Here is a 24,888-nt window from a genome sequence, read left to right on the forward strand (position 1 = left end):
GAAACGAGGACACCGTCGACTATGCCGGTGCTAAATGATGTGAGAAGATCCGAGTAATGAGCTAAAATGCTCTGCGCATTGATATGCACAAAAGAGAGGGAGTTAAGGTCATTAAGAAAAACTTTAGATAGCTTCTCTTCGAGTAGATCCGAATCAGATAGCGAAGAGCTAATACTACTTTCAGCACTTGCATATTCATCTGAGGAGCAAGTTATATAATCATCGTCAAACATAATAAATACTAAAAATATTAATTGTAAAGTAATAAAATGTATCTATAAATATATAAATAAATAACTTAAAATAAGGTTATATTAATAATATCAATAAATAAATAATATATATGTATCTTATTTTTATATATTATATAAATAAAAAATTAATAATAATACAGATGAAAAAAAAAAAAATTTAAAAAAAAATCAAAACTACAAATAGCACTATTTCTCATGTATAAGTTGACTAGACGATTAAATATTAACTATAAGATTAATAAAAACACTCATTAAAAAAAAAAGTTATACAAACAAAAAAAAAATTTAAATGTACAGAAGCAACAAAAGATTTACAGTGGAACGAAACGTAATTTGCATGACGTTACCTTAGACTATTTTGGCAAATGACAGATGACAGTTTACAATTTTGTGTTTGTTTTTATTTATAATTTCGTGCGGTGAATTTAAATTAAAATAAGAAATAGCAAGGTAACAAAGAACAAAGACAAGAAAAAATGTTACGATTACCCAATACTTAAATTTACAAAAGTGATATCGATATTAGACTGTATGAACTATGCATAATATACAAGATAATCATTTAATATTATTGCAAGACTGCTCACTGTTTGGATGCTGCGAAATGATTTGTTTCAACTCCGATAAACTGGTTATTTTCTTTCGGGACTTATCTGGTAGCAAAATAACAATAACACCATCAGCTGTCCAGCATTTCTTCATACCGAAATGACTGCGTGCCTCCACAAAGATCTCCTGTCGGGGTTTTGTTAAAAATTCTGATATTGTGATTTTAGTCCCCCTCAAGCTAGTTTTGGCTTTCCATGCTCTAGAGCGAAGTTCCAAATCAGAAAAACGAACAAGTATGGGGCGAGCAGAATCTCTTTTTGCACCCAGTCTGTGGCAAGAACTAAGATGTTCTGATCTTATATCAGGTATCTTCATCTGGTTGGATAACAATGCAATGACACTCTTCCGCACATCCTCATCCTTATCCTCCTTGATCCCATGGACAAGAAGAAGCTTTCTACGGGCCCGTGTCTCCAGTTGATCCATGCCTAGAACCACCAGTTCAATTTGGGACTTAAGCAAGCCAAGAGTCTTCCATACTAAGGATTTAAACGTAGAGAAGTCCGCTGCCAGGGATTTAACAGTGGAAGTTGCAGTACTCGGTAAATTAAGGTTCTTCTCAAATTCGTCCATCCTGTTATTAATACTTGCAGAGAGTTCTTCCATAGTTTTCTGAAGATGCTCTACTGAACTGTTCATCTTGAAGGTTTAAGTTTAATATTTTGTGGGAAAGTGTGTGGAGATAGTCAACTTACACTATGTTAACTTAAATTTTGTACATATATATTTAAAACAGTTTTAAAACGAAAATAACTAAGAGCACATAAAAATACGTCTATTCACTTTCGTGTCTACCCGCCGAAACAACTAGTCGTAGGACTGATAGGTATTGTATTACTGATCTTGTGAGGACATTCGAATTAATTTCCAGTCGGTATATTTCATAACGAATCGAATGTAAGCTATATGTATTGACGTCAATAGCACTCACTATTAAGCTAAGTCAAGACCATTGGCGTAGCGTAAACGGGTGGACGGGTGGAACTTAAAACTAAATAACAGTCGTTCTCTTGAAACTTGGGTGATGATTTTATTTCATCAACACGAATGCAACGATATTTGTACACACGTAGTGTATTATACAAAACACATAAGACTAACAAATGTTAGTATAAGTTTGATACGGCGCCAATTAACAAAACGCTACGCCAATGGTCTCGAGCGAAGCGGTTGTTGCAGAAGCAAGTGATACGACATCACTTCCTGCTAATTTCAGTATTCCTTCTGAGTTTTTAAGATTACAAGAATTATATAATAGAATTATTTTATTTATAAATTCTTGTGTATAATATATGTATACTGTCTGTTATAGTTTTTTTTGTTATTTATTTATGAAATTATTAATATATAAAAAAGTTAAATTTCCCTACAGTAAATTTTAGAAGTATTTAATGTGAACGATTATTTACAATTTCAAAATAAAAACATAGGCGTTGGCCTCATCCCTAGCAATGACACATCTTACTCTGTCAATATCGGAAATGTGCGAGAGAGATAGTATTCGTTTGTTAAGAAAAACAGACTATAGTACGAGATCCGGCTTAAGAAATATATATCCTCGTGTGTTTAATGACAATGATCCAGTACGATAGCCAAACTTTTTTTCAAAAAATATACATAAAAATAATAGATATATAAAAAATATGAATAATATACAGACTCCGGCGGAAATCGTACCCCACAACCATCGGAGCGGATAACAGGGTTACTACAAACTGCGCCAACGAGCTAGTCAAAGTCAAATTGACAAAATAAATATTTAGTTAGTTCTGTATAAACCGTCCTTTCATTGTAAATTATAACCGTGCTTACTCGCTCATTGGAGGCATTATTGTCATGAAACACACGAGGATGTATATTTCTTAAGCCGGATCTCAGAGTATTCGTCACTCGTCGCGGGTGCTCGGGGTGACGCGGGGTGACGCGCGTGTGTGGTTGTAGTGAAGAAAGCTCCGGCTTGTGTAGTCGGCGGCGAGGTGCCGTGGCAGCCGCTGTCGGCGGCCGCGTCCGAGGCCAGCCTGTCGCCCGCGCACGCGCCGCCCGCCGCCGCGCCCGCGCCGCAGCCCGTGCACCTGTGGACCAAGCAGCAGGTGAGTAGTGTGTGCGACTGTACACGAGCGTCGGCGCTTGCAACGTCAGAAGCACCGCAGGCGCCTTGCCGACCCTACTACGATCTTTCCAGGAGATGGTTCCCTTACTACAGGAACACAACACTGAAATTGAACGCTTTAAAGCAGCAGTATTTGTAGTTCACTAGGTGACTACTCTTTACAGTGCTTTGTGAACTACTACTTTATTCAAAAATTAAAAATTATATATATATATATATATATATATATATATATATATATATATATATATATATATTATATATAATAACCTTAGTTGCCTTTAAAAAGTAAAATATAATTAAAGAAATTCAATCTTAAAGTACCTAAGTATGTACGAGTATTAATAATTCTAAAAAAAAAATACATCGCGTTGGGGGACCGATCCAAACCTAACAATTCAATGGCATATAGTCTAAACTAACCTAGGCTATTTTTAAGTATAAACGAGTACATACCACGACCTAGTTTTTTGACGATTTTTGTCGATATTTCGGACCTGGAGACATGGCCCGTGGTCACGACGAGACTAACCTAACTATTTAACTAAGCAACATTGTAACATATATTTTTTTTAAAAAATTATTTTCGTTTCGTCGGATTGCTTTTCTTATTTGCTAGGCGAGCGCTGTTAGTTGTTCTTGTGACGTAGGGCTGCGTAAGCAACCTTTGGTGGGGACTCCGCGGTGTGGGCTAGGCTCGCTCTATTTAAGCACTGTTGCTCTTCGGCTCCTACTTTATTCACATATATTTGCAGATATTAGGTATTTTCCCCACTTTTACCCCCAGAGTTTTTCAGGGCTCAACCGATTTTCATTGAACACATTATTTTGTAATGTGCACATGATGCGCTTTCATTTGAGACTCCACTAGATTATATTTGCAGACATTCGGTTATTCTTCCCCACTTATACCCCCCCCCCCCCCACAACTTTTTCATCAAACATTTAAAAACAATCGCCCGTAACTCACCTTTCATACAAAAAAAAAACTAAATTGAAATCGCTTCATCCGTTCGCAAGCTACGGAGCTACAGACAGACAGCCAGACACGTCAAACTTATAACACCCCTCTTTTTGCGTCGGGGGCTTAAAAAACCAAATCAAACGCTGAAGTTTTTGTATAAATATTAAGGCATTTTTAATATTTTTTGATAAAAACTGATTTTAACGTCAATCGATTATTGACTATTTATTCACTTATCACTACACTATAAGTGGAAAAAATCGGTAAATCAAAAGTTGGTAATGTTTTATATAAAATAATAAATTTGAATCGGTAGGCTTCATCTTGAGGTAGACCATTACACATAATAATCTAGTATTGTTTTCACAGTTGTACATGTGACTTAGCTGCAAACGAGTCTATAAATATGAAGAAAAGTAGCTTAAATTTTAATCCTAATTCAGTGCCTTTTAATGAATATAGAAGCCCGTTAGCGCAGTTTGCATTGACCGTGCTTTCTGCTTTATGGGTTGTGGATTCGATTCCCGCCTCGAGTCTAGGTGTGATACATATATGTATTGATTTATATATGAGTATTGTTTATATGTATTTATTGCGAAAAAAAATTAGCTACATCACCCGTCTTTTACCTAACACAAGCATTTTGCTTACCGTTTGAACAGTCGACTGTGTATTATAAATAAAAAAGTTTCAAAATTTTTCTTAAAACTTAGTTTTTCTGACGATGTTTTCTTGGGAAAATAACATTTGACAATTAAGTAAAGATTAAGGTTAAACCATTGCAGATAATGTACATGATTTGTCTAATCCGCTGCGTGGTGCTGCAGGTGTGGCAGTGGGTGTCGGCGCTGGGCGAGGGCCTGGAGCGCTACGCGGGCGCGTTCGCGGCGCGCGGCGTGGACGGCGCGCTGCTGCTGTCGCTGAGCTCCGCCGACCTCAAGCTGCTGGGGCTGCCGGGCGACGAGCGGCGCCGCATGAAGCGCCGCCTCAAGGACCTGCGCGCCAAGCACGAGAAGCACCTCAAGGCGCTCAAGAAGGCCGAGAAGAAGGCGCGCAAGAAGTAGACACCCCTCCCCCCTCTCCCTACTAAGTCCCCGTATATTAAGATTCCGCGCCCCAGGCCATTTTAATTTGCCGCCCCGAAAATGAAGTGAAAAAGGCAAAAGCAGCGTATTAAGGATTTGACATTTTGGAAAATAATCGATTTATTTTGAAAATTTTCAGCTGATCTTTTTTTTAGGCCACCCATTCCCATATATATCGCTTATCCGATTTAGACGCGGTTTTCACTAATGTTTTGTTGTAAGCTTCAGTTAACATTTAGTATGTCAAACAGTTCATAAATAAGTTTTAAAGTTTTGCGAATTTAAAGAATTACGTTGAACTTGTAAATATCCAAACGACGCTGTTTATAAACCAAAAGATATAATTATCCAAACAATGCTGTCCAAAGTCACTATTCTACGCGGACGAAGTCGTTGGGCACAGCTAGTCCGATTTATATTTCTGAGCTTCTTTTAGGTAGCTTTGTTTAAAATCGATTATTTTGTCACATCTCTAGTACGTATGCTCCGCTTGCGCCGCCATGGGCTATGGCCCTTTTGGCCCTAGTGTTAATACGCTCTCGCTCCTCCCCCGCCGTGATCGCGAGCGAGCGTGCGCGCCTCCGCCAAAGAGAGCCTCGGTTCACGCGGACGGACGCGACCGTCATCTAGTCCTTAGGTTTTTAAATATTGACTGTCGCTTCTTAGTACTTACGCGTGTCTTGCCTCGTTTATTTATGTAATCGAATCGCTCTCGTGACAGCTATTATCTCTTTCCTTTCGGCCAAATCCGTTTCGCGTGAACCATCTCCCCATCGAATGTATTAATGTTTACTACTGATCGTAAATTAGGTATGTAGCGCCATACTTAAAATATTATGGTATGTGAACTGAAACAAAAAATTGAGTTTATTTTTTGTATTCGAGTTAAACGAAAAATGATTATGCAATACGTCTTTAGATATACGTAGCGTCAACGATATAATTATTATGTTAGTGATCCCATTTTTGGCGACACTAGTAATTCGATCATCGAGTTACCCAGCCGTTGGAGTATGATAATATTTGAATATGATACTGAACTATTTTTGTTCTTTATAAATCATGCGACTGAATTATACTCAGTACGTTTGTGGATAAAGCTGCCTGATAGCATTGAGTGCCATCTGATGTAGCTTCTAGAGAGTAGAGATGATAGTAGGCGATAGCTTCGAACGAAGAATCGAATCGTATAGATCGAAAAGTAGATTAAATATAATAAAAAAACTTATGAAATAGATCGATCCAATTGACGATATAATAAATACTACCAAAGTGAAATAAATACAACTAATATATTTTCAATGCTAAAATTCTTCGTTGTTCCTACATTTTATATTAAATGTCTATAATTCTGAGTTTAATGAGAGTTGATGAATTGTCTGAAAATACTGGCTCAATCTAGTCATAAGATCAATTTGTAAGCTGTTCGGACGTATGAACTACTATTATAAATTTTTTCTCTGGAATTTTTCAACTTTTTAGCATAAATTGTAACTTTCAAGTGTAATAATTTAGGATCTATGTATTAATTAAATGATTACATTGCGATAGTTGTCTTACGTCAATATTCAAAATTTACAAGTTGGTTTTGGTAACAGCATTTATTTATAAATTATACTGCACAAAATGTACTTAGATGAGTAATTATTCATATATATCACCCATGAGTTAGTGTATTAATAGTGTTGATCATTCATCATCGTGTGATCTCATGATGTAAGAGTACATCCGCATCTATTACAACAAGCGTATCTCCAGTATGTATTAGACAAGCTATTACACCCCAGTTCCTGTTGTAACAGACTAAACGACGTATATAACATTCCAATAACTTTTCTCTCAACATAGTTATTTCAGATTGAGTAAAATGATTTAGACGAGCTTTTTAGTTTTTTTAGGCGACATCGCTAGGATTTTATAAGTGTTAATCAGTCTGTGTATCGTTAGGTGTGTTTGTTTCTGTGTAGCTACATTTACCATGTAAATATAGTCTCGAAGTGGGCTGACTGGAGACTAATAGCATGTTTGTTGTGTTCGTATGACTGAATATATATCATACATTTATTTAGATAATTTATTTCGATTAAGATTTAACATTTAATATAAGTAGGACTCCATTAACTATTGCCAAAATTGATGAGTACTTTTTATCTTTGTTGTTTTTTTATTTACTTTCACTTAAATTATTTTTATATTTATTTTGGGACCAAATTAATTTATTACCTTACAATTTGTTTATGTATTTGGGTGTGTTCAGAAGAAAGAATTTTATTTATAAATAAATAAAGAAACCAAAGTCTATATCATAATGTTTTTTATTATTCCTTATTTATTATAATCCCCTATTGAAATAAAAATTTGATTTCATTTAAGAGCCATTTCACAAAAATCGGTAACAATCCGCGAAATTGTAATATTTTGACGTCGTTAATCTCAGTGTTGGATGCAATAATGTAATTTATATTCTTGAAATATAATAGAGCAACCTTTGTTGTAGTCCATAGTCCGATCAGAATTTTGATTTATATTATGTGTGTAAAATTATTAACCTTTTCATCAGCCTCCTCCCTGGGTAAACGGTCGCAATGTATACTTTGAAGTCCTACTTTTCAATAACCTCTACGTTGAAACCATTTTAAAAAAATATCATAATATGTGGAATATAATTTTGTTGTCCACTATCATAGATTTTTATTCCATTTGTATCTCTATTAAACGATAAAAAAAATTTAAAGTTACGAATATTTTCCAAATAAGTACAATTTTAAAAGCGATATTTCTCTTAGAAAACTAAGAAATTTTAACGAACTATCTTCATCAAAGTAAACTTACATCATTAAGGAATACAAAAAAAAAATAATTAAAAGATGTAATTCTTTTTAATACATTTCGCACATTCGCCAAGCGCCTGTTGTTATAGCGGATAAAACGCATTTGATACTTTCATAATAAAATATAAATAAAATAAACATATTACGAAAATGACTGTAAAATAATATAATGATAATTTCTGTAAACAAATGGATAATTTAATTTTCTTTTCTCACACTATCAATACAAATAGGCATTTCAAACTGTTTGTCTTGTTATTTGTTAATTAATATGTTTGTCGGTGTCGATGTCATTAAATGCTTTTTTATTCATATCGTAAATATTAGATTCATTCGTAAACTGAAAAACTGAATCAATTTAAAAAATTGTTTCATAAAATTGATTTTTTTAATTTTATTTTAAATTTATTGACTCTTGTTGTATAACATACTTGAAATTTTTAACAAATTAATTATGTAAAAAACATTTTATACCATAGTTATAATTTTTATTATACATCAGAAAATGATCACGATGGTCTTTTGGTTGTCACACTATACGTACTAGCACAAAGATCGCGCGGCTCGTACGACTCGCGCGATGCGACCAAATTTACCTAAACTTGCAGAGCGTAAAATTGTGAAATGGCTCTTAATGATTTTAATGTAGAGCCAAAGTAAGACGTGCTTAAAGCATTGCAAAAACAATGCCTTTCTTTATTTTTATGTTTAATATTCAGATCAATATAAGATAATGTATATTGGAGCAAATGCACGTGAAACAAAGTATCTGTTCACAAATAATTTACAATCTTTGGAAACAGTTTTAGTGATGATTTTCTAAATATGTGCTATTTATAAAAATATATTATAAACTGTTTCCATGAAAATAAATAAATAAACAATAATCATTTCACACAAGTTATGATATGGCGACCGATGAGTCTTTTTAAAAACAATTTTATTTAAATTCACAATATTTATTTATTAAAAATATAAAATGAATTTACAATTAGATAAAAATAAAATAGTTCTATGAGATGGTTGATACAAGACTGATTTAAAAATATATTTTAATAATTAAATTGTAAAACAATCAAATTGCTGAGTCGCTTATTCTGTTGTTCCCATGTTCCATCAATTCTTCCTTCGTAAACGAGATTCTTGTGTTACGGCATGGTAACTCACAAGGTACATTGTTGTGGAAAGTAAAATGAACTACTTAGTGCAAAATAAAATATTTTTATTTCACTTACATAATATATACATATTTACTAGAAATTTACTTGTAAAAACAATGTCTTTTTGCTAATAATTAATTAATTAATATATTGATAAAATTAAGAAATATTGACTTAAACATTTTATAGCTTTTAAAAGGTTAGTAATGCTGCTTATAAAAATGTTGTTGAAGTGAAATTAATTTAAAACAAATTTTAGATTATTTTCAACAAAAATTTTAACGAATCTAATGCAAATATTTCTTAAAGGATTTTTTATATTTGGTAAACATATTCACACATAAAAATTATTCAGCCGCAAAAACAAAAAAAAAAAAAAATATTGGATTGAATATTATATAGGTATTGGATAGTATATCTTGTTTTTTTGGAAGAGTCCTAATTGGTAAACAAACCGCTGTCAATCGTAATTCACGTTTTTTCCGCATTTATCACTCACTTTCACAACATATTAGCTTACGGACATTTGTAAAACTCCATTTACTATTTATTTCACTAAAAACAAATATCAATTTATCATTTCAAACACATAAAAACTACAAAATACGAATTCCGAGAGTACAGATAACTAATATTTTCGAATATGACATTTCAATATCTTTTTTTATAAGGCAAATAGGAATGTGGTCATAATATTTTTAGAAGTGAATGAGTATAAGTGAATGAACAGCATGAGCGATAAAATAGGCCATGTTCTTTAACTATATTTTAAAATTTCACGAATTATAACTTGTTAAATAATATTACAGTAAAGCGATTTGTTATTTATTTGTATTTTGTTATTAATTGTTTTTTTTTTCTTCTTTTTTTTATGTTGAGCGCACAAAAAAAATGCTTACAAAATATTGCAAATGTCAATCATTTATGGTAAAGTGTTCATTGTAAAGGTTTTATTTTATATTATGAATATTTCTGAATATCAATTTCATCCTGAACATTTTTAATGCTATCCCATATAATATTAAAGTATACCACATAGCAACGGCATAAACGTTTACTGTAGTTCACAGGAAAAAAATTTGAGACTTTACAATGAGACTTATGAGGATTACCCAATGAGAGCTTCGTGGAGTACAATGTTATTAGTCCTTTTTTTAGATGTTAGAGAGAGTGTGCCGCCGGCGCAAGGTTTTTTATTCATAGTAAATACAAATAATGTGACAATAATATTAATAGGGTCGACTTTTTTTAGACACAGGCGGCCTTATTTTGTTGTAAATTTTATTTTTGGCATCTTTTTTACCGACCATATCACATAAACGAAATATATAGGGGACTGTCCACTTTGTATGGGGGTTTCGGCCCCGAGTGGACAGTCACTGAGAATAATAATTATATATTAAGTTAGTAGTACTAACAAGTATGAATTAGAAAAATGATAGTTTTGTATCCAGGTGTTTCATTTTTGTTTTTTTGTGGAGGATAAGAAGGTTTCTGAAATAAAAAATCATTGTTTTGTTATTTTTGTTTTACTAATCGGATTCGTACGTTAACAGAATGTTATCTAAAAACTAGGCAGGTAGATTTATAAAATCTTGAAACCTTTTTCAGCCCAAAAACCAAATAATTTCATGACATGGGCACAACAACCTACTGTCCGTCGACCAACCATGCAGTTGCAATAATATTTTTTTATGGCTTCTCTGCCTGACCTTTATTGTTTACATATAAAATAAATACAAAATATACTTTCCTACTTATGAATATGCCTACTGTGTATTTTACGTCGAAGTAGTGATGAATTCTCGGTTGACGGAAAACCTTACAGTAGGTTGCTATATCACTACAAAGAGTATATAAGTATATCACTATGAAAGCAATATGGAAGTCAAATGAATGTATGAAGCAAAAGTCTGTAGTTTAGGGTTGCCATAATAAATAATATTTTCAATAGACAAATAAATCGATTAAATCGATAATCGAATTTAATATAATTAATTGGTTGCTTTTTATTTAGTCAATAACAATGTTTCTAAAATAGTTTATTTTTCACCAAAGTTAAATGTTTTTTTACTAAATACACTTTTATAGACTTTTTTTAGACTTTTTTCTTATTAATTCGATTTAACAATACTTTTAATCGATTTTAACAAATAATTGATTTAAAAATATTTTAAAATCGATTGTTCGTTAATGATAATTGTTTGTTTAAGACTGGCAACGTGTTGTAATCAAATCACCAACCGAAAATAAACTAGAAGTATATAATTAATGAATTAAAATACTTATTAAATAAACTTTTCATCAGTTTATATTGATAAAACTGCAATTCACGAATAAACATGATTTAATATATGAAAATTTTTGGTATATTTGTTGTTTTGTATGAATTCTGTTCACGCTGGGCCAAAATGGACAGTCCCCTTTGTTGCCTTTTATGCTCGATGCTCGATTAATATTTTTTTTTCGTAATCTGTACCTCTACTAATTCTTAGCAAAAATATTCAATATATTATTAGGTTTTGAAATAATTTTAGCAATATATTAGCGTTAAATATTTGAACATAAAATGAATTTTATATTCGTCTATGTCTTACTAATATTGTTCATTCATTTGCTCTTTGTGTCACTTGACTATATATTCCGTTTTTTTGGAACAGTCCTATTTGGTAAACAAACCCCTGTCATTCGTAATTCATTGATTTTTATGATTAGTTTTGCTGCAACTCGCTCGTAATTTTGTGACCTTACCAAGAGATGGCTCCTTGAGCAGCAAAAGTCAGAATCAAATTGGCAAAAAGTGAAGCTATCAATACTTTGATATAGGCGGCTATAGCATTTTATCAGACAGTTGATACGAAACGCTCACTGAGCTGGATTTGTAGTAACTATGACTTTATTATAAGAAGATAAAATGATGCAGCTTGACGGAATCATGGATGCTGCATCAGAATCCCCAGGTTTCAATATCCACGTCTCTGAAGAATCTTGCGATTCATTAGGAAGTATGGACAGTTATTAGAAAATAAAGTAAATAAATTTCTTATTGCCGTTTTATTTTGTATTTCAATATTTTACTTTACTATTGTAATGAATAAATCAGTACGTATTTTTTTAATTATCTATTCCAGTCAAAGAGCAACTAATTTCTAACAGGTTATTTATATTTAAGAAATATAAATTTGTTTATATAAAGATGTTCGATTTTTTTTTCGTAATTTTATACCTTTACTAATTATTAACAAAATTATTTAATATATTATTAGTTTTTGAAATAATTTCAGCAATATGGTATCATTAAATATTTCGATGTAAAATTAATTTTACTTTGTCTATGGCTTATTGATATTGTTCATTCATTTGCTCTTTGTGTCACTTCACTAAGCCACACTATACTCTAATTGTCTGTGGTCATAAGTACGCCATATTTGTTTACCAATTAGGACACTTCCAAAAAAACAGACCTTAGTCATAGTGACATTCTGTTTTTTGTTTTTCAAAAATTGATAGTGTAACATGGACAATAGTAACAATATCCTTGTTAGTACGACGGCTTTTTTTAATAAATAAAAAAACACCAAATAAAATATTAATATATTTTATTATTCTCCTTTCATATTTTTCTTTTTATTTCTTTTCCTTCGTTTGGTTTTCTTTGCTGGAGGTGCTTCATTATCCTCATTATCTTTATTATCATCATAACTTATTGTTACAAATGCTCCAGGCTTTCTTTTCAATGATGATTTTAGTGCTTTTGTATCAGTATCAGAGACATCACTTTCATTCTTATCGGAACCATTTTGTTTATCATTCTCAACATCAGATTGTTCTTCTTTTTTAATTAAATGGCTTTGTCTATTTAAAGCTATACAAGTGACTCTACAAGAGGCATTTGTAGAACATATTTCTTTTAACATACTATTCTCATCCATTGACCACGCTTTAACCTGTCCCATACTAGATGCTGTGTATAATGTATTATTTTCAAAATGCATGCATTTTACTCTTTGTTTGTGTGCTTGAATTGTTGTTGCCTGTGTTTCAGATACTGTGAATTTTATAATATTACCATTGTCTAGACCAACAAATAACCTGTCATTGTCAGTCCATTGAACTGTACTAGGTTTTGAATTGCATGTTAAGCGTTTTTCTAATCCTGCTTTACTAATTGTCCACACATCTATATTCTGTAAAGATAAAAGTGAGAACCTATCACCACCTGGTGAAAACTTTATTTCTGTGGGCATGGTTACTCCTTTACTTCCTAGATTTATTGTAAATGCTGGACGACCTTTGACAAGATTCCATGTCCGCAGAGTCTTATCGCCTCCAATGCTCAGGGCTAATTTGTCCGATGGATGAACTGAAATTGCAGTAACAGCTTGACCTGAAAATTTAATTTTATACTAAAACTTTATAACTATATTTTTTGACAATTATAATAAAATCTACATTTTAAGAAAAAGACATTAGTTCACTGTTTGGTTGAAATTTAGAATTGTTTGGCACGAATTTAAGGGCGAGAGGTGGTAAAAAGGGTTGGAGGGAGTTCACCATAACCCCCCATTCCACTCGCAATTCAAGGTAATGGCACCATTCTTGAAAAAATAGAAAAAGAAATCTCATAGACCTAACCTCAAAATGTGACAGTTCATCGCCTTCGGCTTTTAAAGAACACTAGGGGGTAAGACAAACAAGACTACGTGGAGTCGGGGTAAGCTGATTCCGTTCTGTGCCTATTTTAATGTCTTCTTCTTCTTCTTTAAAGACTATGGCTCCATCAGCTTTTCGGCGATGATTTTGCCAATGACAAGTGCTGAAAGTGTATTAAAGTCCGGAGGCAAGGTCCGCTTTTGACAGTACAATAGTGGGTTAAGCCACTTATTAAGCTGCGGTTAATTGAAAATATTTGAAATGATTATTTAATTTTATTTAGAGAAATTTAAATTTGGAGGATGATTTTAAATTTAGGGATCCACTAGGCAGCACCAACATCATCAGCACAGTTTTGATGCATCAGTATATATATGATGATGATTAAATCAATTTTGATGAAGAATTTCTTGAAATTTTAACTTTATACCAGGATCTCCTTTCTTCAGACCCAAATCTGTGACGATAGGAACATTGTAGGTAAGGGCTTTGAAGGAAGTAGAGAATAAGGGATTGATACAAAAGGTTGAGAGAGGATTTGGGACGTTTGAAAATTTGGTGTAGCTGATTAAAATGTAGGAACGTGTTTTACACCATTACTGGTTTCGGTTACAGAGTTGGGAGAGCTTGTTGAGTTTAGGCCAAAGAGGATGGGAAGACAGCTGTAATGATTTTATGACAAAACGGTCGCTTAAAAATTGTTTTCTAATTTGCAAAGGAGGGTCAACACACTCAACCTGTAGGGCATTAGTGGGCGACGATTTCATGGCACCTAGAATAATTCGTAGGCTTTTGTATTGGTTTTTGTCTAACTTTTGTGATAGCAACTTACTAATAGGGTCTAAAACAAACAGACAATAATCCATATGGCTACGTACAAAGGCATGATAAATCAATTTTAAGCAGTAGGGATGTGCACCCCACCATACAATTGATACTGCTCTTAATGCATTAAGTGATTTTTCACACTTTTTGGAAATATATTCTATGTGGGAAAATCCGTTCAGTTTGTTGTCGAGTATTATACCAAGAAATTTTGCCTTGTCCACCAGGTTGATACGCTCACCCTCATAAAACAAATCCAAGACAGGGGCTACTCTTTTCCTGGTAAAAGTGACAGCCTGGCATTTGTTTATCGATAATGATAAGCCATTATCACACAGGCAATGACCTAGATAATGTAAAGCAGAGTTGAGCCGAAAAGATAAATTTTCTACTAAATGTGAATTATAATACAAAACTATGTCGTCTGCATACTGCAGAATATTACAAAAGTTATCAACAGACATATCGAGATCATGTGTATAAATACTATAGAGCAAAGGACTGAGGACAGAGCCTTGAGGGAGCCTTGCCTACAAGATATTCTCCCTTAGCACTGGTAGGGCAAAGCAGGAATTCCCTGCTCAAAATATAGAGCAGCCCGACTGGGGAAGTACCTCGACCTTACCTTCTGTAATCACAGCAAAATAATACTGTTTTCAAACAGTATTGTGTTCCTGTTGGTGAGTAAAGGTGACCAGAGCTCCTGGGGGGGATTGGGGATTGGGTCGGCAACGCGCTTGCGATGCTTCTTGTGTTGCAGGCGTCTATAAGCTACGGTAATCGCTTACTATCAGGTGAGCCGTACGCTTGTTTACCGACCTAGTGATATAAAAAAAAATAGCAAAAGCTAATCGAATGTCTGTTGTGAGTAAACTTAAACTGTCAGTTGTGCTGAAACCCTTCCAGAAGCCAAATTGGGAAGGAGACAGAATGTCTCTACTTTCCACTATCCATTCGCGGCGATTTTTCAAAAGGTGCTCAGTAACTTTTGCCAGAGTAGACGATAAGGATTACTGTCTAGGGGATTTTTACCTTGTTTCAATATAGGGATAATAATTTGAAACTTCCATGATTGCGGGACGATTCCTTTCATAAACAAGGTGTTAATTATGTTAAGATAACAATGTTTTGCTTTATCATTTAAATTTTGGATTAAAGAGTATGGAATGCCATCTTCCCCAGGTGTTGAATCTTTCAATCCATTCAGAGCACACTGAAGCTCAGAAAAAGAAAAGGGGGCATCCATGTCATCCGAGATAGATGCTGGCATTGAAGTAAAGATACTGTCCTCACAAGGGAGAAACGGAGGGGCGAGTTTGTCTGCAAAATCATTGAGCCATACAGAAGGGTCATTAGAGGATAGGCTGTCCGAGGCAAGGGAGCGGCGAAATTTTTTAAGTTGGTTCCAAACTAGACGGGGAGGAGAGCGAGGAGTAAGGGATTTACAGAAACGCATCCAACCAAGTTTTTTCTTTTTTGAAATCAAGCTTTTAAAGTTGGCATCCAATTTTTGATACCTGATAAAGTTTTCAGTGCACTTGCTCAGAGAGTATGTCTTTCTGCTTCCGATCTTAGTTCAGCCAAACGCTTGCAATCCTCATCCCACCAGGGGGTGGAAAGCAAACGTGTTTTTGAGAGGTGCTTTTTAGGTAAATGGATATTAGCAGAATTTAAATTAGCTTTAAGAAAATGATCATAATTAATCAAAATATTTCCATTATCTTGAGAATCAGGGAGGATGTCAATCATGCTATCAACAGATTCGGCATAAGGGAAGTCAGCAATATTCAATTTAAATTTAAGAATAGGGATAGGATTAGAAGACAGGGAAGGTCGTAAGTGCATAGCAAGTATAATGGGAAAATGATCACTGCCAAAAGTGGATGTCAGGACTTTCCCGGACAACATAGAAGTTAGGGGAGGGGACGCTAAGGAAAGGTCTACAGCAGATTTGGGGTTCTAATTAGGATAAACTCTCCGAGTTGCTAAACCATCATTGAGAATGCAAAAGTTGAATACATCAAAGATGTTTAACTACAACAGAGCAAAACCATCAGTAAGGTGGGATTCCCACGAAGTGTGATGAGAGTTAAAATCTCCCATAACAAGGATAGGACTAGGAAGAGAAGAAAAGATAGAACGGAGTTCAGGGATAAAGGAAGGACTAGGGTGAGAAATATACAGAGATAAAAAAAAAATGTCACAGGATCTAACAGCAACAGCATTGATGTGCTGGCTGGAAGAGGATATGGGGATTTGGGAAAAGGTGATTTTGTGCCGAATAAGGATGGCACTACTTGCATATCCATCACTTCTGTCATCTCTCAAACAAAAGTAACCCGGAACTCAAAAACGAGAACCTGGAACTAACCATGTTTCAGAGATGGCAATAATGGCAGGATTATGCAGGTTGATTAAAGATAGGTTTTCGTGTTTTTTTGGGCGGATGCTCTTACAGTTCCACTGAAGGAAGCTGAGTGGGGCCATTTTTGAGAATAGAGAAGAGTTGAGAAAGTGATGCGGCAACGTTGGGCGGTAAGGACATATCATTACATGTATTAATAATACTGAGGATCATTTGGACAAGGTTTTCTAATAGGTTGCTACTATAAGGGGTTAAGGTAATATGAGGGTTGTTTAGTGCACAACTATTAGGGAGAGAGGAACGGATGTCACCCACAATGGATTGATGGGCTTGTTTATCGTACCCTTTGCCTAGAGCGGCTACAGGACGAGGATAATGCGTTACCGTTTTACGATAGGACCTATTAGGTGAAGAAGGAGGTTGTGTTGAGGAGGTGGGAGTATATATAGCGGGAGTGAGAATTTCCCTTTCATCTCTGCATATAACCGACGAGCAGGGGGATAGCGAGAAGATGCTTCTATATAGGATATGTTATCTGTGGACATATCAGTTTTAATTTTAATTTGACGGAGGTATTCAGGACAGTCCTTCTCAGTTGTAAAATGCCTACCAAAACAATGTAGGCAGGTCGCTGTGTTTGCGATTGTGAACACTTGTAGCACCTTGGCTTTGACCTGCATTGTGTCTTAATGTAGCCAAAATAGCAACAATTGAGGCACTGTATGTTAGGTAAATTATAGGTCTCAACTGGTAACGAAGTGTGGAAGGAAAAAACTCTATTTGGGAGAATTTGGCCTCTAAAAGTTAGAACCACTGACTGGGTTAGAACCCAAGTAACTAAACCTTCCTGAATGTTTTTGCGATTCAGCCTTTGAGCTTTCATGATTGAACCGCAGCCAGATGGGAGCTCTAATGTCTCCACTAATTCCTCCACTGACCAGTCAACCGGAATACCCTTTACAAGACTCATTCGAGTTATATTGTAAGTCGGTACAGTAGCATTGAACTTACACATTCCTAATATAGGGTTTTTTAAAAAATCATTTGCAGCTTGAGCTGAACTAAACTCTACAGAAATTTTGTTTTTGTCAATTAGTCAATTTTGTGAGTGTGTAAAAATTGGCCAAATTTCAAAGCACGAATAGTAGTTCCTGAGGCTGGGGTTTCATGGGCAACATGGACAATGAAAGGACCTTTGTCGTCATCAGAGTAACTTTTAGGGCCTAAAAGGATGTATGGGTTAGTTTACTTGTGGGCTCGGTTTTTCGCATTTAGATACAAAGGTGGTCCGTTATGCGTGAAAGGATGGATGGGTGTAAAGTGATTGTATAGACTGACTAGCTGTGGATGGACGAACAATAGTTTTTTTGGAAGAGGCATTGCTGGAAGGGTCAATAGCGGGGTGTTTTCTTAAATTTTGCTGAGGGGAAGAGGCTTTGGAAGTATTTTTATTGTCAATAGTACCACCCGTATCTGGCGGGTCAGGAGGACGATCAAGATCCATTTTAAAATTAAAAATATGCTCCTACCTACAGTAAAAATGTTAGTTTAACCACTAATCCCACAATAATCTACTATTTACATTGTAAACAATTAGAAGAAAAAAAAAAACACCAAGATTATTAAAGCACATGTGTTAACCACAGTTAACGCATGCGGAATCACCGGAGATGTCACAGAACGAAATTATGCTGATAAACTGTCAAATTTTGAGGTTAGATATATGGGTTTTTTTTTTCTATTTTTTCAAGAACGGTGCATTACCTTGTATTGCAAGTGGTATTGGGGGTTATGGGGGACTTCCTCAAACCCCTTTCACCACCTCTCACCCTTAAATTTGTGCCAAACAATTCTAAATCCAGCCCCACTGTTTTTTAAATACTGTTTTTCATATATTTTAATAGAAAACTTACCACCATGAGCTTTTTTCCAAATTTTCTCAGTTTGCCAATTGCCTGTTCTTGTAACAATTATAGAGCCATCGTCACTACCAGTAAGTAGATGCGTGCCTCCATGAGTGAAAGCAACCGCATTCACAGTACCGTCATGATTCATTAGAACGGTGTGCTCTTTTCGTGTTTTTAAATCTATTACAACCACTTTATCGTCCGTTCCTCCCGAAGCTAAAAATTTCCCAGCAATTGACACGCATCGCACTGATGCTGTATGTGAATGAGTTGCAAATGTTTGTTTCAGTTTAGAAACCTGAAATTATTTTATTAAACTAAGTGACATGTAAATAAGCATGGTAGCATCCAAGTATGTAAAAAAATTGTTCTTACATTTTCTTCTGTTCGCAGCGAATATCCAAGTAGGAATCCTTCATACGTTCCTACAATTATTTCATCCATTTTGTATACTGAAGTCGAGTTTTTCTTAAGATTTTAAGAACATAGCCAAAACATAACCTCTTAAATGCAACCAATGGTATGGAATTGGTATGGAATTTGGATCAAATCAGTCAGACACTGTCACTTGTCAGACACTGTCAAATGTCAAAAAATAGCCTGTATGATTGTTGTTTTAAAATTTATCCCCAATAGGGAAAGGACTATAATCCATACAGCCTAGTTTGAATTTGTAAGTTTCGTTCTGATATATCATAATAAAAAATAAAACAAACGGGGTGGGCTAAATAAAACCGTTTAAAAAGGCCGGAGCCAAGATGATGATTCGATGACTGGTAAATTAAGGCCGTAGCCAAGTCTGTAATTTCAATAGCCTGTATGAATCTGTCCTCCTGTAGTCTGTTAATGGCATAGATAAAACATGAACTTTTTTTCTTTAATCATTGGTAGATGGTCTGTAGTTTTTAACCGACTTCCAAAAAAGGAGGAGGTTCTCAATTCGATTGTATTTTTTTTTTTTTTTATGTATGTTACATCAGAACTTTTGACCGTGTGGACCGATTTCGACAAATGTTTTTTTAATCGAAAGGTGGTGTGTGCCAATTGGTCCCATTTAAATTTATTTGAGATCTAACAACTACTTTCGAGTTATATCTAATAATGCGTTTTTACTTGACGCTTTTTTCGTCGACCTACGTTGTATTATACCGCATAACTTTCTACAGGATGTACCGATTTCGATAATTCTTTTTTTGTTGGAAAGGAGATATCCCTAGTTTGGTACCATGATAAGGAAACCAGGATCTGATGATAAGTTCCCAGAGAAATCGAGGGAAACTCTTGAAAATCCGCAATAACTTTTTACTGGGTGTACCGATTTTGATAATTTTTAATTTAATCGAAAGCTGATGTTTGTCATGTGGTCACATATAAATTTCATTGCGATCTGATAACTACTTTTTGAGTAATCTTTGATAACGCGTAGTTACTTGACTATTTTTTCGTCGATCTACGTTGTATTACTCGTCGATGTAATTGAAGTCGGTTTTTTTTTCGTTTGCGAGCAAACACAATTATGGCACAACTGATAGCCATTAAGCCCAAGAATAATATCTGTGTAGTCTTATAAAGTGCAATAAAAGAATAGCTATTTCAAAATATTTGCTTTACATAAATAAATAATATTAAGCAGCTATTACAATTATTTTAATATTAAGCTTTTTTGTATGTTCAACTATGTTCGCTACTGTATTTGAAAGTTGTTATGAATATCACCTCCTAGGTTCCTACCCATGGGGGCTACAATTTTCTTTGCAAAAAATAATTTCTATGATTTATGGAATAAATTCCTGTACAAAATTTACTTGCATAGAACAAAATACATTGCATTAAGAATAATTTCACCTACCTCCTTTTATATTAGGTACAGTCTAATTTATAACTTTTAATAGTAATTAAATTATGAAAATCTTCAATTATTTATTTTTTTAATTACACTTTTAAAAATCACGATTAAGGTTCAGAATAATAATTTGATGAAACGCTAATTTCATTCATTATAATTTGATGAAATTTGAGATTTAAGTTTAATTAGCGAGTAATTATGATTAATATAAAAAATTGAACAAAAAAGCCACGTATACTTAACAATATAATAATACATTGAGGCACAATATTTAATTTTTAATAAATTATTAAGCCTAAATGTCGAAATAATTCTTTCATACTGGCTATGAGTTTTTTTGATTGATTGATTGGTTTAATGGCTTTCAGTTGTGCCAGAGAAGCACGGTTGATTCCGCCAATGTCACGTAGAGTGGAGAACACACGTAGGAGATTGATTGATCGGTGCAGTTGAGATAACAGTCTCAATTTAATTTTGAAAACAGGCAAAATAGTAAGACTTTCATTGTTACACCTTAACCTAAAACAACACAAACATTTAATGTTAGACTAAGACAACCACTGTTAGTAACTAAACTATTACAAACTAATTACACTAGGACAGACACATGGTTTATTTACAACTTAATTTTATTTATTTCAAAATATTTACACAAATGTACAGTAGGGACTAAACACTAACATCAACAAACATTGAACATTTATAGGGCGGGGAATATCATAGGGAAGGATGTCATATATAGGACGGAGGAGTTTGGGACAGGAAAAAAGGATGTGGGAAACCGTGCCTTCGTCAAGGCCACATTCACACAATGAGTGGTCACGAACTCTGATTTTGGCAAGATGAACAGGTGTACACGCATGACCAAGACGCAAGCGACATATGCTGGATGTGACCCAGCGACTAGCATGTCTATGAAGAAAAAACCAAGGGCGTCTTGGGATGTCTGGTTGTATGTTTGAGTAAAATTTACCCATTACCAATTTTGGTAAACTCCAAGATAAATTCCAGGACTTGTCCATATGGATATTGGCTAGGGAACGGAGGTCTTGGCAGGAGTTTTTGTAATGGTCAAGGATACCAGTTTGGATTGCAGCTTTAGCACATGAATCCTCTGTCTCGTTGCCTGCAATGCCAGAATGGCCTGGAATCCAGACAAGTAGAATATGCAGACCCTTTTGACTGCAAGAGAGCAAAGCCTCTCTAATCTTAAAAACAATAGAAACTTTTAATTTGCTACGAAAGGGATTTTCCTTAATGGCTAAGAGACAACTTAGTGAGTCAGTAAAGATTATGGTCGGTCCTAAGTCATGGGAGAGGGCAAAGAGGATGGCTTCCAGTATAGCAACAGCTTCACCGGTAAACACAGATGTTTCAGGGGGACATTTAAATTGGAGGATGATTTTAAATTTAGGGATCCAGCAGGCAGCACCAACACAGCTGGACGGGGAAAGTTTTGATGCATCGGTATATATATGATGATGATTTAACCAATTTTGATGAAGAATTTCTTGAAATTTAAACTTTATATCAGGATCTCCTTTCTTTAGACCCAAATCTGTGACGATAGGAACATTGTAGGTAAGGGCTTTGAAGGAAGTAGAAAATATGGGATTGATACAAGAGGTTGAGAGAGGATTTGGGAGGTTTGAAAATTTGGTGTAGCTGATTAAAATGTAGGAACGTGTTTTACACCGTTACCAGTTTAGGTTACAGAGTTGGGAGAGCTTGATTTGCAAAGGAGGGTCAACACACTCAACCTGTAGGGCATTAGTGGGCGACGATTTCATGGCACCTAGAATAATCCGTAGGCTTTTGTATTGGATTTTATCTAACTTTTGTGATAGCAACTTACTAATAGGGTCTAAAACAAACAGACAATAATCCATATGGCTACGTACAAGGGCATGATAAATTAATTTTAAGCAGTAGGGATGTGCACCCCACCATACACCTGATACTGCTCTTAATACATTAAGTGATTTTTCACACTTTTTGGAAATATATTCTATGTGGGAAAATCCGTTCAATTTGTTGTCGAGTATTATACCAAGAAATTTTGCCTTGTCCACCAGGTTGATGCGCTCACCCTCATAAAACAAATCAAAGACAGGGGCTACTCTTTTTCTGGTAAAGGTGACAGCTTGGCATTTGTTTATTGATAGTGATAAACCGTTATCACACAGCCACTGACCTAGATAATGTAAAGCAGAGTTGAGGCGGAAAGAGAAATTTTCTACTGAATCTGAACTATAATACAAAACTATGTCGTCTGCATACTGCAGAATGTTACAAAAGCTATCAACAGACATATCGAGATCATGTGTATAAATACTATAGAGCAAGGGACTGAGGACAGAGCCTTGAGGGAGACCCTTCCAGATAAATCTGGGAGGAAGCACGAATAGTGGATGTCTCACAGATATTGTTCTGCAAGATAGCATACTACATATAAAATGAACCATTCTTGGCGGAATACTCAGCTGGTGCATTTTCTGCCTGAGTATCGGAAGAAGGACACTATCGTTTGCAGACGCTATGTCCAGAAAAATGCCTACAAGATATTCTCCCTTAGCAAAAGCTAATCGAATGTCTGTTGTGAGTAAGCTTAAACTGTCAGTTGTGCTGAAACCCTTCCGGAAGCCAAATTGGGAGGGAGACAGAATGTTTCTACTTTCCACTATCCATTCCAGGCGATTTTTCAAAAGGTGCTCAGTAACTTTTGCCAGCGTAGACGATAAAGCAATAGGACGATAAGAATTAGTGTCTAGGGGATTTTTACCTTGTTTCAATATAGGGATAATAATTTGAAACTTCCATGATTGCGGGACGATTCCTGTCATAAACAAGGTGTTAATTATGTTAAGATAACAATGTTTTGCTTTATCATTTAATTTTGGATAAAAGAGTATGGAATGCCATCTTCCCCAGGTGTTGAATCTTTCAATCCATTCAGAGCACACTGAAGCTCAGAAAAAGAAAAGGGGGCATCCATTTCATCCGAGATAGATGCTGGCATTGAAGTAAAGATGCTGTCCTCACAAGGGACAAACGGAGGGGCGAGTTTGTCTGCAAAATCATTAAGCCATACAGAAGGGTCATTAGAGGATAGGGTGTCCGAGGCAAGGGATCGGCGAAATTTTTTAATTTGGTTCCAACTAGACGGGGAGGAGAGCGAGGAGTAAGGGATTCACAGAAACGTATCCAACCAAATTTTTTCTTTTTGGAAACCAAGCGTTTAAACTTGGCATCCAATTTTTGATACCTGATAAAGTTTTCAGGGCACATGCTCTGAGAGTATGCCTTTTCTGCTTCCAATCTTAGTTCAGCCAAACGCTTGCAATCCTCATCCCACCAGGGGGTGGAAAGCAAACGTGTTTTTGAGAGGTGCTTTTTAGGTAAGTGGATATTAGCGGAATTTAAAATAGCTTTAAGAAAAAGATCATAACAAATCAAAATATTTCCATAATCTTGAGAATCAGGGAGGATGTCAATCATGCTATCAACAGATTCAGCATAACGGGAGAAATCAGCAATATTCAATTTAAATTTAAGAATGGGCATAGGATTAGGAGGCAGGGAAGGTCGTAAGTGCATTGCAAGGATAATGGGAAAGTGATCACTGCCAAAAGTGGATGGGAGGACTTTCCAGGACAACATAGAAGCTAGGGGAGGGGAGGCTAAGGAAAGGTCTACAGCAGATTTGGGGTTCTGATTAGGATAAACTCTTCGAGTTGGTGAACCATCATTGAGAATGCAAAAGTTGAATTCGTCAAAGATGTCCAACAACAAGAGAGCAAAACCATCAGTAAGGTGGGATCCCCAGGAGGTGTGATGGGAGTTGAAATCTCCCATGACAAGAACGGGGCTAGGAAGAGAGGAAAAGATAGAACGGAGTTCAGGGATAAGGGAAGGACTAGGATGAGGAATATACAGAGATAAAAAGGAAATGTCACAGGATCTAACAGCAACAGCATTGATATGCTGGCTGGAAGAGGATATGGAGATTTGGGAAAAGGGGATTTTGTGCCGAATAAGGATGGCACTACCTGCATACCCATCACTTCTGTCATCTCTCAAACAAAAGTACCCCGGAACTCGAAAATGAGAACCTGGGACCAACCATGTTTCAGAGATGGCAATAATGGCAGGATTATGCAGGTTGATTAAAGATAGGATTTCGTGTTTTTTTGGGCGGATGCTCTTACAGTTCCACTGAAGGAAGCTGAGTGGGGTCATTTTTGAGAATAGAGAAGAGTTGAGAAAGTGATGCGGCAAC

The 24,888-nt window shown here is 35.1% G+C and overlaps 1 protein-coding gene across 1 annotated transcript; it reads right to left on the bottom strand.

Moving 5' to 3' along the window:
• Nucleotides 1–12,595: 12,595 nt before the first annotated feature.
• Nucleotides 12,596–19,313, bottom strand: LOC123659600 (p21-activated protein kinase-interacting protein 1-like). Its single transcript, XM_045594806.1, has 3 exons — nucleotides 19,139–19,313; nucleotides 18,770–19,061; nucleotides 12,596–13,400 (listed from the first exon to the last, which is right to left on the bottom strand). Exons 1-3 carry the CDS (start codon nucleotides 19,205–19,207, stop codon nucleotides 12,616–12,618), a joined length of 1,146 nt encoding a protein of 381 aa, XP_045450762.1. The 5' UTR covers nucleotides 19,208–19,313; the 3' UTR covers nucleotides 12,596–12,615.
• Between the last annotated feature and the right edge of the window lie 5,575 nt (nucleotides 19,314–24,888).

This window comes from Melitaea cinxia, chromosome 14 (assembly GCF_905220565.1).
Source record: "Melitaea cinxia chromosome 14, ilMelCinx1.1, whole genome shotgun sequence".
NCBI lineage: Eukaryota > Metazoa > Arthropoda > Insecta > Lepidoptera > Nymphalidae > Melitaea > Melitaea cinxia.